Below are 14138 nucleotides of genomic sequence, written 5' to 3'. Positions count from 1 at the left end.
CTCCTCGCTACCTCCGGAAAGGCAGTACACACACGTTACCGGACTACTCGTGACATCTCCACTTATCTACTAATGCAAGAGAGCCTTTAAAAAGGCTGGCCACTCTCCACAACTCGTCCTCGTCAGAGATCTTTGAGAGGACCGTGGACTTGGAAGGTGCGACTATGTCGTTTCGGTGACGCCATAGCCTAAAACAGATGAGAGTCACATATGTCCAGAGGTCGCGGTCTGCTCCAGGTCTTCCACGCTTACCATGCAGTCATCCAACGAAATCCGTATCTACCTGCGGCATTCAGTGTAGCTTCCCTCACCACCGCAGACAAGTCATCCAAACCTCTCGAGCCAACACACATCCCAGCAGCAAGTGGTCCAAGGTTTCCTCGCTCTGGTCGTAGAAAGGGCACGTAGCCGGGTGGGGGAGGCCCCGCCTGCTAAGTCTGTCCGCTGTGACCGCTAGTCAAAGAAACACCCTGCAGTTTGGTGGAGCCCTCGAGCGCTAGATCTGAAGCGTCCATGGCCTATCCACCCTTGCTTTAAACATCGCACGATAACCCGAACGCGTGGAGTATCAGAAATCTTTCTCCCAGCTTCATCTGAAGCTATCCTCTACACCCTCCAGGAGGGCTACATCCTCCGGTCCATCCGCCACTTCGAAGAGTTCCCGGGTCGCTGAACTGCAAATCATTGATGTTAACTGCACGGTTTTCATTTATTTGTTAGGTGCAGCAGAAGCCGAGCGGCTTGTCACCGGTGTTCTCCAACACTGGGGACGGAGGCTGCTTCGCTAGCTGTTGTGTGCTTCCTAGGAACAATGTCGATTGATTGATGCGCTATTGGAGCTACTCGTTTGGCTTCTTACTGCAGTATGAGAATTGGAGTAGTTCCTGTAGGGCTACAAACTGTAGACCTGTAGTTAATCACGCTATAATTAGCTGAAGTGCTGTCACTTGTTGCTAGAACCATCTGGTGTTCACGGTTACATGCTAACACTTGTTGGTACTGTTTAGTTTTCATCTACTCTCATTGGCAGCAGCTGGTGGTCCTTTTCTTGTGTGTAGCACTCCTTCATTTTGTTAGATAAAAGTTGTCAATATATATTTACTGAAGACGCAATCTAATTTATGTCTTAGGAAGATAATTGTTGCCATTTACTGAAGATAGGCAAGCTAATTCCCGTCTTAGGAAGATAACTGTTGCCATCTTGAATTCGAATACGATATATCCATTGTGTGGCCGTTTTCAGCGATATCGGTGAGCAATACCATTAGTCTATCTGTGAATAATAAACAAATATGAATTGTTACCTGAAAAGATATGTAGTTATCCTTTGGGTTGATCTCTGTGGACTTGATAGTGTCTCGTAGTTGGACTTTTTGGTGGAAGCTACAGAGCTGGCTATTTTACTTTGCCGATGTCAAAGCATGATTTGCAACTCTATTCTACCTCTCTAACTGTAATTTGCTGAACGTAGTTCTAGGATTCCCTGTCCATTTAATAACTTGCCACACTTCTTCATCTGACCAACTGGTCTAGATGACTTGAATTGTCTTAAAGTCAAAACTTATTCCTCTTGATTAGCATCAAGTTATGGATGTGTTGTATTGTACCGTTGATAACCTGTTGGTCCTACTTTTTATATATGTATATAGCCGCTATTGAGCTTGGTTCAGTAGCTCAATCTTCATACTAAGAAATATGTACATGTACTTCTTTTTAGAATATTTTGTGTTATTACTTGTGCGCTGAACCAAGAAACATTTTCAAGGAAGAAAGGCTGTTGAGAAAAACAAGACTTTGCCAGACTTCCTGATTCGTGAAGGTAGACACTAGAAGAGATGATCACCAGGTACTTTCTCTTGATCAACCAGATGCTCCTCCAGCCGGATGAACCGCGCTTGGCACTGCCAAATTAGCCTTATTGGTTTTTAGAAAGAAAAAACAAGAATTTTCTTATTTTTTTATTAACATTAAGAAAAAAGAATAGAACTAAAATGGAATTGGCAATATAATTTTTATATACTTTTGAAAGAAAAAAAAAAGGGTTGACATGGAGCAGCGAATAAAAATATATATACTCCTCTAGCATGTGTTCATATGTGCTTTGAGGGTGACCCATTGGGACACGAAATTTGCTCGTTTGTCTTCGTTTGTGTCGGATCATGGACACGAAATTGGCATCTTTGGCAGGTACGCTTGTTTGGGTCGGGTAGCGGGTAGCCTCAAGGCCTGACGCATTTTTTGCCCCAAATATTTTTTCAATTAATAGAACCATTTACATAGTGCCGAAAATAAATAAAAATTCTAGAAAATAGACATGGCTAACAGGGCACCTGCCATGGCTGTCTACTTGTCTTCGTCATCGACAAGGTCGATGAAGACTTGAGGCGCCAAAGGCCACGACCAGTGGAACGGCTGCTGAGGCGCCAGTGGCAGTGTCGGTGCGGGAGGAGGCGTAGGTGTGGCAGGAGACATTGGCGTCCCTTGGGCCAGCACGGATAAGTCGAACTTCCATGTCCAGAAGGTGGACCAGTTGTACGAGTCGAGGGAATATGCCTAATCTTCACGAATATCTGGCAGCAAGATCTCATACTGGCGCTCACTTCCCTCATGGGGCACTTCTAGGTGGTGTTGAGGAGGGAGGAGTGATCATCTAGATCCTCACGCAAGGAAGGGTCTTGGGCACGAGGACAAACTCTGCGCATGAGGGAGATCCTTGCACATGAGGGATGAACAGAAGATTTTGATTTCAGATTCAAAGGACCACAGTGGAGAAGAACTGGATTGATGAAGGGTTTTCTGTAAACGTGCATTCCTTTTAAACGACCAACAACTTTGTTGGGAACATAGGCTCAGCCACGTCAACTGAGGTACTTTAGGCAAGTAAAACAAAATGACACACTTACTTCAAAGCAGACAATAATGGTCCAAACTATAGAATTAAGCATCTGAATAATACAACAAAGGACTAGACTGGTTTCAACGGGATTTGCACTGTTGTATCCAGAAAGCTTGTCACAAAACAAGATAGCTCATCAAACAAAACAAGCAACCACTCCATGTCAGCAAATCCAAATCAACCCCTAGAAAATTGCTTCCTACCGGAGCGCATGACACCTAGCACAGTCGATTTCCGCTGTTCCCAGGCATCAGCAATATTCAGAGGGCGTGATAACATCATCGATCTTGAGAATCATCTTGACAACCTGCGTTGCCAGCAAGATCTGCTGCTGCTTGCCGATAAGAGTTTCGAAAACATTCTGCTCCTTCATGTCATTGGTACCCACATCATTGCAATCAATGCCACAACGGGAATTGTTCTCCTAGAAATATGTTCAAAATGAAATGTCACCTCAATTTTCATAACGAAAGACACAATATTTAAATCAAAGCCGACAAAACCACTGGTCTGGCAAAGACTGGTCAAGGTGACAAGGATTTACTCCCTCCGGTAACACCACCAACCTCTCAGCCCTTATATTAAGAACCTCATCTATGCTGAAATAGTACTGATTTAACTTACCAAAAATCTAAATGCAAGGGTAAAACAGAACCTCCTGCACAGGATTTGGGTGGGTTCTGGTTTCTGGAACCATCACACAAAAACTACATGCTGTGACTTAAAGCGAACCACCTGCACAGGATTTGGGTGGGTTCTGGTTTGTGGAACAACAAGTTGTGACAAGCACGGGCACTTGCTCGGAACCAGATGCTTAGGGACTATACAAGCACCGGCACATGAAAAAGTAACTTACAAACCCCAATTCTATCACAAGTTCAAAAAAACAACCGACTAATAAATAGCACTGCCCCGTTTCGGAAATAAGTGTCGCAGATTTGTCTTGATTTAAATGTATCTAGACACATTTGTGTGTACATACATGTGAATCTAGACAAATCTGCTATACTTATTTCCAAACGGAGGAAGTATTACTGTTTTAGGGCGGTGCAGCAACGTTCTAATGCATATGAAACCGGTAAGTAGTGTGAGATGAAGATCTCACATCCGCAACAGTAAACAGGCTGACAACCATATTATAGAATGTGTCTAAAGCAACAGAGAAAACATACCTTGACATGTTGAGATTTAACCACGGTTAGAGTGTCAATAGGTGGCAAACCACTGTTTTCAGCTAAAGCCAGTGGAATAGCATCTAAAGCATCAGCAAATGCCCTGATTGCATACTGAAAGTACAAAGAAGCACAATCAGAAAAAAAAAATAGCCTTCTTTTGTAGCTACCAGTACCAAAACCAGCAATTACCTGCTCAACTCCAGGATGCCGATCTGCAGCAGCTTCAACAGCAATCGAGCAAGATATCTCTGCTGAGCCACCACCATACACAATTGAGTTGTTGATAATCAGATTCCTTGCAACACAAAGAGCATCATGGATACTTCGCTTGGTCTCCTCAATCATCATTTTGTTGCCTGTGCATTACCAGAACTCCAATCAGAACATGTACTTATCCTTTAGCTTAGATAATGAATGAAATGCATACTGATTAAGATTGAAATGCAGTAGCCAGGCTTCACAGTTCTAAGACATCATATTTTGAGGTCATTTAAACTTTTTTATACTTTAGAAGCCTGCTAGAGCCTAGAGGTATGGCAAGTACAGTAAAATACGATCACAATTAAAATCAAGCAGTGATATCCTCAGTTTGTAGTGGAAAACAAGAATTATTGATCATATATTCCCTACACAAAAGGTGATCTGGTATGACCTAATGTAAACTCCATATCCATGAAAAGGTCATATATACATATCTATATATATATATACACCCGGGTGTAGTATGAATATGTATATATATATATATATATATATAATATTCATACTACACCCGGGTGTAGTTACACCCACGTGTGTTTCTCATAATCTAGATAGTATCTATCATACCGGAGAGTATGTACATGTGAATAGACTATTTTGGTTGTATATATACTACTTTGTAGGCAGTATGTACATTTTTTACGTAGACTCATTTTTACGTATACATATGCATGTATTTTGGATATACACTGCAAACTATGGGTACACTTGCATTTTTATATATATATATCTATTCTTATCCCTTGCTTCGAAAATATTAAGTAAGAATACTACCAGTACCACTATACAACAATGTCTAATCAATCCAGTACGAACTGCAAAGTGTCTCCACATCAGATTCACCATTAGTGGGATATTACTTCTATGGCTCAACAAAGCATTGAGCAGATATATGCCAGTATGAGAGAAAAAATACATATACAGCAGTACATACCACCACGGATGAAAATAGTTACAGCTTTGGAATTGGCACACTTCTCGATGTAAAGCATCCTATCTTTTGTTGTTCCAAATGACTTCTCTCTGACTAATCCAGCCTGTAAGTAACCCAAACAAACATATATAAACCAAGTGCTTTTAAAAGTAAATTAAGGCCATCAAAGTTCAGAGAGTGCATTCTCTTATTCTCTAATTCAAATGGTGTTTCTAGACAATATGACTAAACCAACCAACTCAGTTACCAAGAACAGCACGATGATTAAATCAGAGTTGGAAGATAAGGATCCAGCAATAGTCGCTCATAGAATTGTAGAAACTCACACAGCTACATTCATTTTCTGTTTAACTAATGGTTTTGATCAATCTGCTTACTTTCAGAACAACAAACAAGCATATGCCACAATAAAGGGAGTCCTCACAACAAACACATGCTTATTACATAGAGGCTGCTTGGAATGGACGTAAAATAAGTCTGCACACTGGCATTTAGCTAAAAGTAGAACTAATAACAGTGTAAATACTAACAGTACATGCATTTCCAAGCAGGACCTTATCTGGAAAAAAAAATAGGCAGGTCAGTTTATACCTTCCCAAGCTTTTCAGTGCTCAACTCTTGGAATCTCGGAACAATTCTCCCACCTGCAGCCAGCTCCTAAATGTTATGTACTGCCTCTAAAAATAATTCAGACACACATGAAGAGATGAAGAGATGAATAAATACCTGTAGCAATGGCAATTAACTCTAATTCAACACCACCAACCCATCTGACAGCCGGCAAATCTCTTTGCATTAGTAGATGATTGGCTTCATCATCAAACCCCCACTGACAAATAACTAGTGTTGCACCAACATCCTAAAAAGATACGCATATGAAAGCAATTATTTTCCGAGCAAACAATAAACTGAACATAAATAACATGGACTGAAGTAAAATACACATCAAACACCACAATACAAATGTTAATAACAGGATGTAGGAATTGTTTTTGCAACCTGAGTTCAAATAACTGAAATATTTTTTTTTTGTTAAAAGAACTCACATCAGAATCAATACAATAAATTAGTAGCCATACCCAAGCATACAAAAACTAGTTAAGACATAACACATAAACAATTTGTCCTTTATAGATTTTTACCTTGCATTTCTGAACCATGTCATCGAAGTATTTCTGCTCTTGCCCACGCAGTGTCTGGAATTTCTCTACAGTGTCAATATCAACCTTATGCTTGGTCTTAGGCTTCGGGGGCTCAAACGGGCAAGTAAGAATGGCGATGTGAGCATCCTCGATTCTCTTCGGCATTTGGGGGTGGCTCATATCTTTGTCAACAATGATTCCTTGAACTAGCTCAGTATCCTCTAGCTTCCCACCAACCTTACCTTCCACTTTAATCAAGTCCAAATTTACATCCTTCCTTTCCAAATCAGCAACTGCAAGGACTGCTTTGACAGCAATCTCAGCAAGCGCCCGCTTGCAACGGCTAACACTGTGGAAAGAGAATAATGAGTAACATCAGAAACATTTCAAACATAAAGAGATACTCCATCTATTACACATTTGCACTATCTATCATCAGCCCGCCATGCATACAGACCAAGTGACCATCACTAACAATGAGAACGGGTTAACAAAACATTAGTCCAATGATCTGTGACAGCCACTTAACATTTACCAAGACATTAAAACAAGGCAAGGGGGTGGAAGCATGCGTCTGCATTTTTTTACTTCCTCAATAGAGGTTATTTTGAAATAGCTTTCACCTGTGGTCAAGGACCATTATAATGAAACCGAAGGAGCAAGGTTGTGGCAAAAAAAAAAATCCTGCAAGCAAGTTCCAGGCTAGAAGTAGAACTGTGGCGTTGATATTATGGTACATAATGAGATGATGTTATGCTAGACACTAACATCATTAATTAAGCATGAGGTCAGATTATCATTATCTATATGCATTAATTAATGAACCAATTCCATAATGTCAGAATGTGCTAAAGGGAGAGACAATAATTAAATTTTCATGTAAAATCACCAAAATAGCCTGACAAAAAAATTGGACATGCATTTAGCTGAATCAAAAGTTTATAACGCTGCTGAACACCAAGGAGTAAAAATAAAAAATGAAAACAGAAGTTGTCCAAAAACAAGTAACCACTCTACATGTCTTTTTTTCTCAGGAAACAAAGAGAGCAAAACTGTCAACATGTTCCCCTGACAGGTACCATATTAAAGAAGCTAACTGATTAAGCATGATATCTTATGACTCACATCTTTGAGGACAAAGTTGTCATGCAGGTCTGCACCAAAGGCTCAATGTCTGTAGCACTGAACTCATATTTGGTGGAGATGCTTTCAAGGTGATCAACAGCTATCCTTGACGCCATCTCATAGCCTTCAGCGACCCTTATTGGGTGAATACCACGCTCCAGCAGCTTCTCAGCCTGCTCCAGGAGCGACCCAGCCATGACGACCACCCCGGTGGTACCATCACCGATGTCATAGTCCTGACTGCGTGACAGCTCCACCATCAGCTTCGCGATCTGGTTGTCGACATCCATTAGCTCAAGGATGGTCGCCCCATCGTTAGCTGAGAAATCCATGAGGAAAGATGGTCAGTTAACAAAACAATAGAAAGATGGTCGGTGATGGACAGTTAACACAACAATAGATAAATAAGTACACATGTAAGAACAATAATTAAGTGGTAAAAACACAAAACCAGATATCCAGATCCAGACAAATAGGGTCACCTCATCTCACTTCAGGATGAGCTTTGCAGCAGCAAAACTCACACTACACTCGTACATACTAGATAGCTACAGAAATGACAACGTAGCATTTCCGCGGCACACATTTTTCCAATCTGACCATAACGGGATCACGAAACTATTATACAAAATGCATCAGGTAATTCCCCCGGGAAGGGACACCATGCAAAAGCACTAAAGGAAAGCGCATCCCCCAAACATGTAGATCTCGTGACCAAAATCACACTGTAATAATAACACCTAAGGAAACCGTGATCCTCAAAGTACTACCCGGCCACAACCGCCAAAGGTCCAACGGCAGGCGAGAACTTCCAGATCTCGCATCACAAGGCGGCCAGAGAGACCAGACCTAGAACTCGGAGAAAAAGTAGGGGAGCGGGGGTATTACTGATGGTGACGTCGCCGTCGGGCGACTGGAGCATCTTGTCCATGCCCTTGGGCCCGAGGGAGGTGCGGAGGATGCGCGCGACGGACTTGCCGGCGGCGATGTTGGCCTTCTGCGCGTCGAGGCCCTGCAGGCGCGACTTCTTCTCCTGCTCCCTGAGGATGATGAAGGGCCGGCCGTACTCGTCGAAGGCGAGCGCCATGGCCGCCGGACCGGAGCGCCCCCCGGAGGAAGGAGGAGCCTCTGGAAGGGCGGATCGCGCGCTCGGGGACTGAGGCGGCGCTGCGGCTCTGTGGGGGGCGAGGGTTTGTGGTGCTTTCTTCTTCCTCCTCGCTCCCACTGGCGGCTTCAATCAAAACCCTCGCGGGAGTGCGGGCCGGGATTGGTACGTGGGCTTGGCCCGGTTGGTCCGCAGTGTCTAGGGTTTCCGCTCGGGCTAGCTTTTGGCCCGCGTTGATCGAAAGCCAGCACTGGCCCATTAATCAGCTACTATCCCGGCCTATTGTAGCGATGGTGTGGCCCAAGTACTGTGGGTGTGTTTGGTAGCCCGGGTCAACCGAGAATAACTATTTCCTCTCATACATGATAAACCTAACCAAGTTAAACTCAGACGAGATGTTTGTTCTCTTTGTAATAATGCAAAGGAGTGGATACTTTCACTGCTAGAATCTCTTCCTCGTGATCAGCTAGTCATAGCAGTCATCATCACATTATGGGCGGTACGGTCAGCGAAACGTAAACCTATCCACCAAGAGATTTTTCAAAGTCCGTTCGCCGTCTTCAAATTCATTGGAAAATTCAAGGAGGATTTGAATTTGATTTCTGTACCGCAGAGAACTACTATTGTTGCTCATGCTAGTCGACTAGTGGTTCCAGACTGGATGCAGCTGTGAGCAGAACGGAGAACAGGGGTGTTGTAGCAACTATTTGTTGCTCCCCGAATGGTGAATATCTAGGATCCTCGGTCTTGGCGTGTCCTGATATCTCGGATCCTGCAACTTTGAAAGCAGTTGCATGTAGGGAAGCACTATCTATGGCTCCTGATCTCTGTATAACCAAAAGTGTGATAGCTATTGACTGTTTGGAAGTGATCAATTCTTTGAAGCATAGAAGCTTACTGAGATATGTTTCGGTTTTGAGATAAATAAATATGCATAGAGGAAATTTTATAGATATTAGTTTGATACATGAACGGATAAATTCTAATATTCATGCTTATGATTTAGCTAAGAGCTCTCTAGATTTATCACATGGGCAACGGGTGTGGCTGCTACAATCTCCAAACATTATGATTGTACCTATGTTTATTGAGAAATAAAGAAAGCTTTACCTCTCAAAAAAATGAGATGTTGTTTGGTAGCACATGTATTAGACAACATGAGATGTTGTTTGGTAGCACTTGTATGAGATGAGATGGTGAGTACCACCACAATTCATTTTAGCTACAATTTAATGTTTGAACAAAGTTGAGACTATATCTAAATATAAAATACACACTTTACAAAATACACAATAATTCAATTAGGGCAAGTTCTACAAACATGCCAACTTTTTACAAAAAGGTCAATGAAAAAAAAAACAATCGGGTCCGTTCATGAGGAGACCCTGCCGGTGGAGACCTTGTCGGCGCTCTGGCCGCGACGGGAGGGTGGCCTGGCGGCGGCTCAAGCTATCCCTGGCGGCAGCGCGGTCTTCGGGGCATGGCGGTGCGGTGGTCAGAGAGTAGTGGGGGTGCTCTAGCCACGGCGGGATGGCTAGAGGACGGCCTGGTGGCGGCACGAGTCGTCACTGGCGGTGGCGTGACTCATCCCTGGTGTCGGCGCGGTCTTTGGGGCCTGGGGGCGCGGTGCTCGAAGCCTGTAGGCGCGATGGTCGGGACTGAGAGGGAGGGAGGCGGCTGTGTCTTTGGGGTGAAAAAAAGAATGACGAGAGAGAAGTCGTGTGGCTGAGGGTTTCGGGGTGCGCGACCCAACTGGGGAAGGGCGCGTGGGATTTTTGCGGGATGAGCTCGCCCATACTGGGTGTGAAGCTCTAGGTTGTGAAACTCGATTTGAGCTTCACAACGGGCTGCCCGAGGTGCCTTTTCGGTATGAAGTGGGCGTAGCTAAGATGAGTTGACCCGGGCTAACAAACACATGTTTCTCTCGAAATCTCGGTTGAGATGGAAATTTCTGAGTTGCCCCAGTCTGCCAAACACACCCTATATAGCTTCACAAGGATATGAGTTCTCTGTTTGCAAGATTCATGTTCATGATTCCCAAAACATGCCATCTTCCCTTTATATGCGATGTCTTAGCATTTCCTCTTTTATAATTAGGGTATGACTAACTTTTAATTGACTGACGATAACTTAGTTCTGAGATGATGTCAACTGATCTTAGTTGTAATCACCATTAGCAAGAATCACAAAGCAAATCTAATGGCTAGGAGGCATTTTTTCTAGTTACAATTTAACTTGCAACTAAAAAAGATCAGTTGCATTGCAACTCATCGTATCACAAAGCAAATCTAACGGTTCAGATGCAATTTTATAGCTGCAACCCAACTTGCAACTCAAGTGGATGAACCACGATGTGAATCTAGTGGTGTAGGGCTTGACCAATAACTAGCTGATAACTACGAAAACCACTGTAATTAATTTTTTTTAGGAACCCAATACATACACATACGCTCATAAATACGTAAATATATCCATTCTTAAGAATGCACACATACAAGAGCATACACGTACTCCTTACCTCTATGAGCATAAACATAATATTTGGGAGCCGGTGGTTCTTCAGATTGATGAAGTCACCACATACTACTCGCTATCGACAAGAATATCGTCTCCAACTAAAATGTATTTCACATTTAAGAAACATCAAAGCGTCAAACCTAGAGTTTGCTTCCTGATGGTATATGTACCATATCCTCCTAACCATTCAATACAGGCCGGTTCTTCTTTATAATCAAGTACTAGTACAAATGCCCGTGCGTTGCTACGGGTACTCAAATTTCATTTCTCAACACGCATATATAATTCACAACACACTATCAAAATAATACAAATATATTTAATCTCTTCTGAGAAAAAAAAACATGATAATTATATGTATAAGTTAATAAATTTTCGCTTTCCATGAGGTTCCATACAATTTTGTGCTTTCTTTTGGGCACTACTCAAACAACGATCGATCCCAAAGTTCAGGAATTCCAAGCCAATTTGCCATCACCCAGGGCATTTCTCGGCATGCATCACCCGAAACATATAATCATATTTCACACGTTACCAGACGAAGCCTCCTCTCTATGGCCCCTTGACACCAGTACCTAGCGAGATGCTGCCTCCACACTCAGCCACTCAACGTTGGTGGTTTCTTCATATGTGTCGTCCACACCACTTGTGACATGCCCGCGATCCGAGACGGCTGCTATCACATCCCGTAATAAATTAGTGTTTCACGAAGATAGAGTGGGCTTTTTTATCATGTCAGAATGTATTTTAATATCAATTTCACAAATAACATAGCGGCAACAATTGTTGTAGATAGAATAGACGTTTCTCCAAGGGAACAATTAAAGATAAAACCATACCTTAATATCCAAGATCTAGGAGATAACCATTCGTAATGAATGAAATGAAAAATAGATAGAACACTTTGATTATTCATCAACCGTGTTTCCACTTCCTTCTGTATAACAGCAAGCACAATCGATGCAGAAGTGCCCTCATGAGCCATATATTCAATTAGATATGTGCCCGTTGTTACGTCAAAAATTTGGCAGCTAGTCTGATAAATAAAATCCAAATGGCTTAGATGTCATAAAACTACATGTGCAGCAATTCTAATATAGATCAACACTGAAGTTTTTCTGGTTGAGAAAAAACTAACTCAAGTAAATAGTGCTAGACGCTGACATGACCAGGAAAACGAATCTATTCCCGAGCTAACAAAATCATCCAAGCCAGTACCCGATTGACATATACAACAGATGTGAATACTAAAATCAAAATGGAAAATAAAATCGTTGATGAAAGATATAATATTCTTGAGGTTATCTAATGTCTTCGGTGAAGAAAGAAAACAGAGTAACAGGCAACGGGTTGGATTGACTTCTCCACATCATACGTTGCAAAGCCTATAAAAAAGGTAATATGTGGGTCTTGATTGTTAGTGAAAATAAGTGGATGGATGCGTTTCCGCCCCGTTGAGCTTTTTCAGTAGCCAGAGACCAGAACTTAACAAAGAATATAAACATTTCACAATAGGGACAGCCATATCTAAAACAACTCACGATAGAACCTTCCATCTTCAAAACATGTTTATCTATGTTAGAACACAAGAATATGAAACAAACATGAAAGGAAATTCAATCTGCATTGAACCATGGACCTCATCTTTAGAGTTATTCTTAGTGATGTAGCAGAGCTCATTTACTTGGAGTGGACATATATCCTCGATGGCGAAGCCAGGACAACAACCTTGTGTTGTCGGTTTAATGTTGTGTAGCTAAATACGTGTATTTATATAAATTTTTAATATTTTTTTACACACTTTCATCTTATGTTGTTGAAAAGTTGTGTAGTCATTTGACTACCCAGCCTAAGTGTGGCTCCGCCACTGTATATCCTCATATATTTACTGAAGTTTGAACATTTTACAACATATCAGATCAGAACCAAGAAAAAAGGAACTTCAATAAGTAAGAGATAAAAATAAACTCAACGGACCTTATGCAACTAAAAACAAGCAGGCAACACCAAGTAGCTACACTTGAGTCAATTGATCTCTTTGCGATACTGGCACAGATCAGATCAGTGTAATTGACTGAGTTGTAAGCTTTCAGGAACAAGAAGTCCATCACCTAATCGATAAAGGGCAAGAGAGCAATCAGTTAGACGAATCATTTTTTTGTACCTTTATCTTCTAGGATTTGTTCAAGTAGATACACTTACTTTCATGCGCTAGTCTATGAGTAATGTCCTCATGCTTATCCTGCTGAAGTGGTTCCCAAAAATCTGGTGAAGGCATTCTCTTGCTCCGTTATAGACAGGTAGTCAGCAACTACTTCAGCAGTAAAGCGAATACATGGAGAACAAGAATAATGCAAACCCACGAATTATGGGTGAATCATATGTAAGACATCTATCGGATACTGCGATGTCGAAAATGTTCTACCAAGCAAGAATGGAATAAACACAAAGTAATATCATGTATAATTGAAAGAAAAAATGTACCACAAATCAATGAAGAAATGGACTTTCTTTGCCTTCCCCAATTGCATCGAACAGGGCTATTTTTGGTGCTAGAAAGACATACTAATCAAGTAAAAGCTCTTCCCAGGATGGCAATTATCAAGCATAAGATCAAGATTACAGTGGCAACAATAAGAAGTAGAACTACAAGACCCACAATTCTGGTTCTGTGCATTGGAGAAAAAGATGACGCATAATATGAGTATTTAGGCAATGTATTAATGTGCTTGATAAGAGTGACATGCAGGGTACACATAGTACCTGATAATGCAGTAGTATTTCTAACGTATTAATGATGTATACCTGATAATGCAGGATACACGTATTAATATGCCCAGCGGACCATTGCCTTGATTATTATTACGCTTACTAATACATGGTTCAATGTTCTTCTGCAGTCAAAGAATGCCAACATAAGTACACTGTATACTTTTAGCTGCAAATAATATGTCAAGAAAATCAATAGACGAAATGATGTAGC

General features: G+C 41.7%; 1 protein-coding gene and 1 long non-coding RNA gene across 3 annotated transcripts; both read right to left on the bottom strand.

Annotated features, from left to right (window-relative positions):
- Positions 1–2903: 2903 nt before the first annotated feature.
- LOC127313176 (T-complex protein 1 subunit epsilon) lies at positions 2904–8747 on the bottom strand. Its single transcript, XM_051343729.2, has 9 exons — positions 8422–8747; positions 7534–7852; positions 6409–6757; positions 5993–6125; positions 5858–5910; positions 5267–5369; positions 4261–4427; positions 4069–4182; positions 2904–3320 (listed from the first exon to the last, which is right to left on the bottom strand). The coding sequence occupies exons 1-9, from the start codon at positions 8618–8620 to the stop codon at positions 3147–3149; spliced, it is 1611 nt and encodes a 536-aa protein (XP_051199689.1). The 5' UTR covers positions 8621–8747; the 3' UTR covers positions 2904–3146.
- A 3374-nt stretch (positions 8748–12121) lies between these two features.
- Positions 12122–13419, bottom strand: LOC127311861 (uncharacterized). 2 transcript variants are annotated; one of them, XR_007857948.2, is made up of 3 exons: positions 13358–13419; positions 13133–13266; positions 12122–12191 (listed from the first exon to the last, which is right to left on the bottom strand). It is a non-coding gene; the product is annotated as an uncharacterized lncRNA (long non-coding RNA). The 2 variants fall into 2 exon arrangements; XR_011748502.1 differs by lacking the exon at positions 12122–12191 and having other exon boundaries at positions 12654–13266.
- Positions 13420–14138: the final 719 nt, after the last annotated feature.

The sequence above is a fragment of the Lolium perenne genome, chromosome 7 (assembly GCF_019359855.2).
Source record: "Lolium perenne isolate Kyuss_39 chromosome 7, Kyuss_2.0, whole genome shotgun sequence".
Lineage (NCBI taxonomy): Eukaryota > Viridiplantae > Streptophyta > Magnoliopsida > Poales > Poaceae > Lolium > Lolium perenne.
The sequence above is the reverse complement of the archived record's forward strand: the minus strand, read 5'-3'. Positions and strand labels throughout refer to the sequence as shown.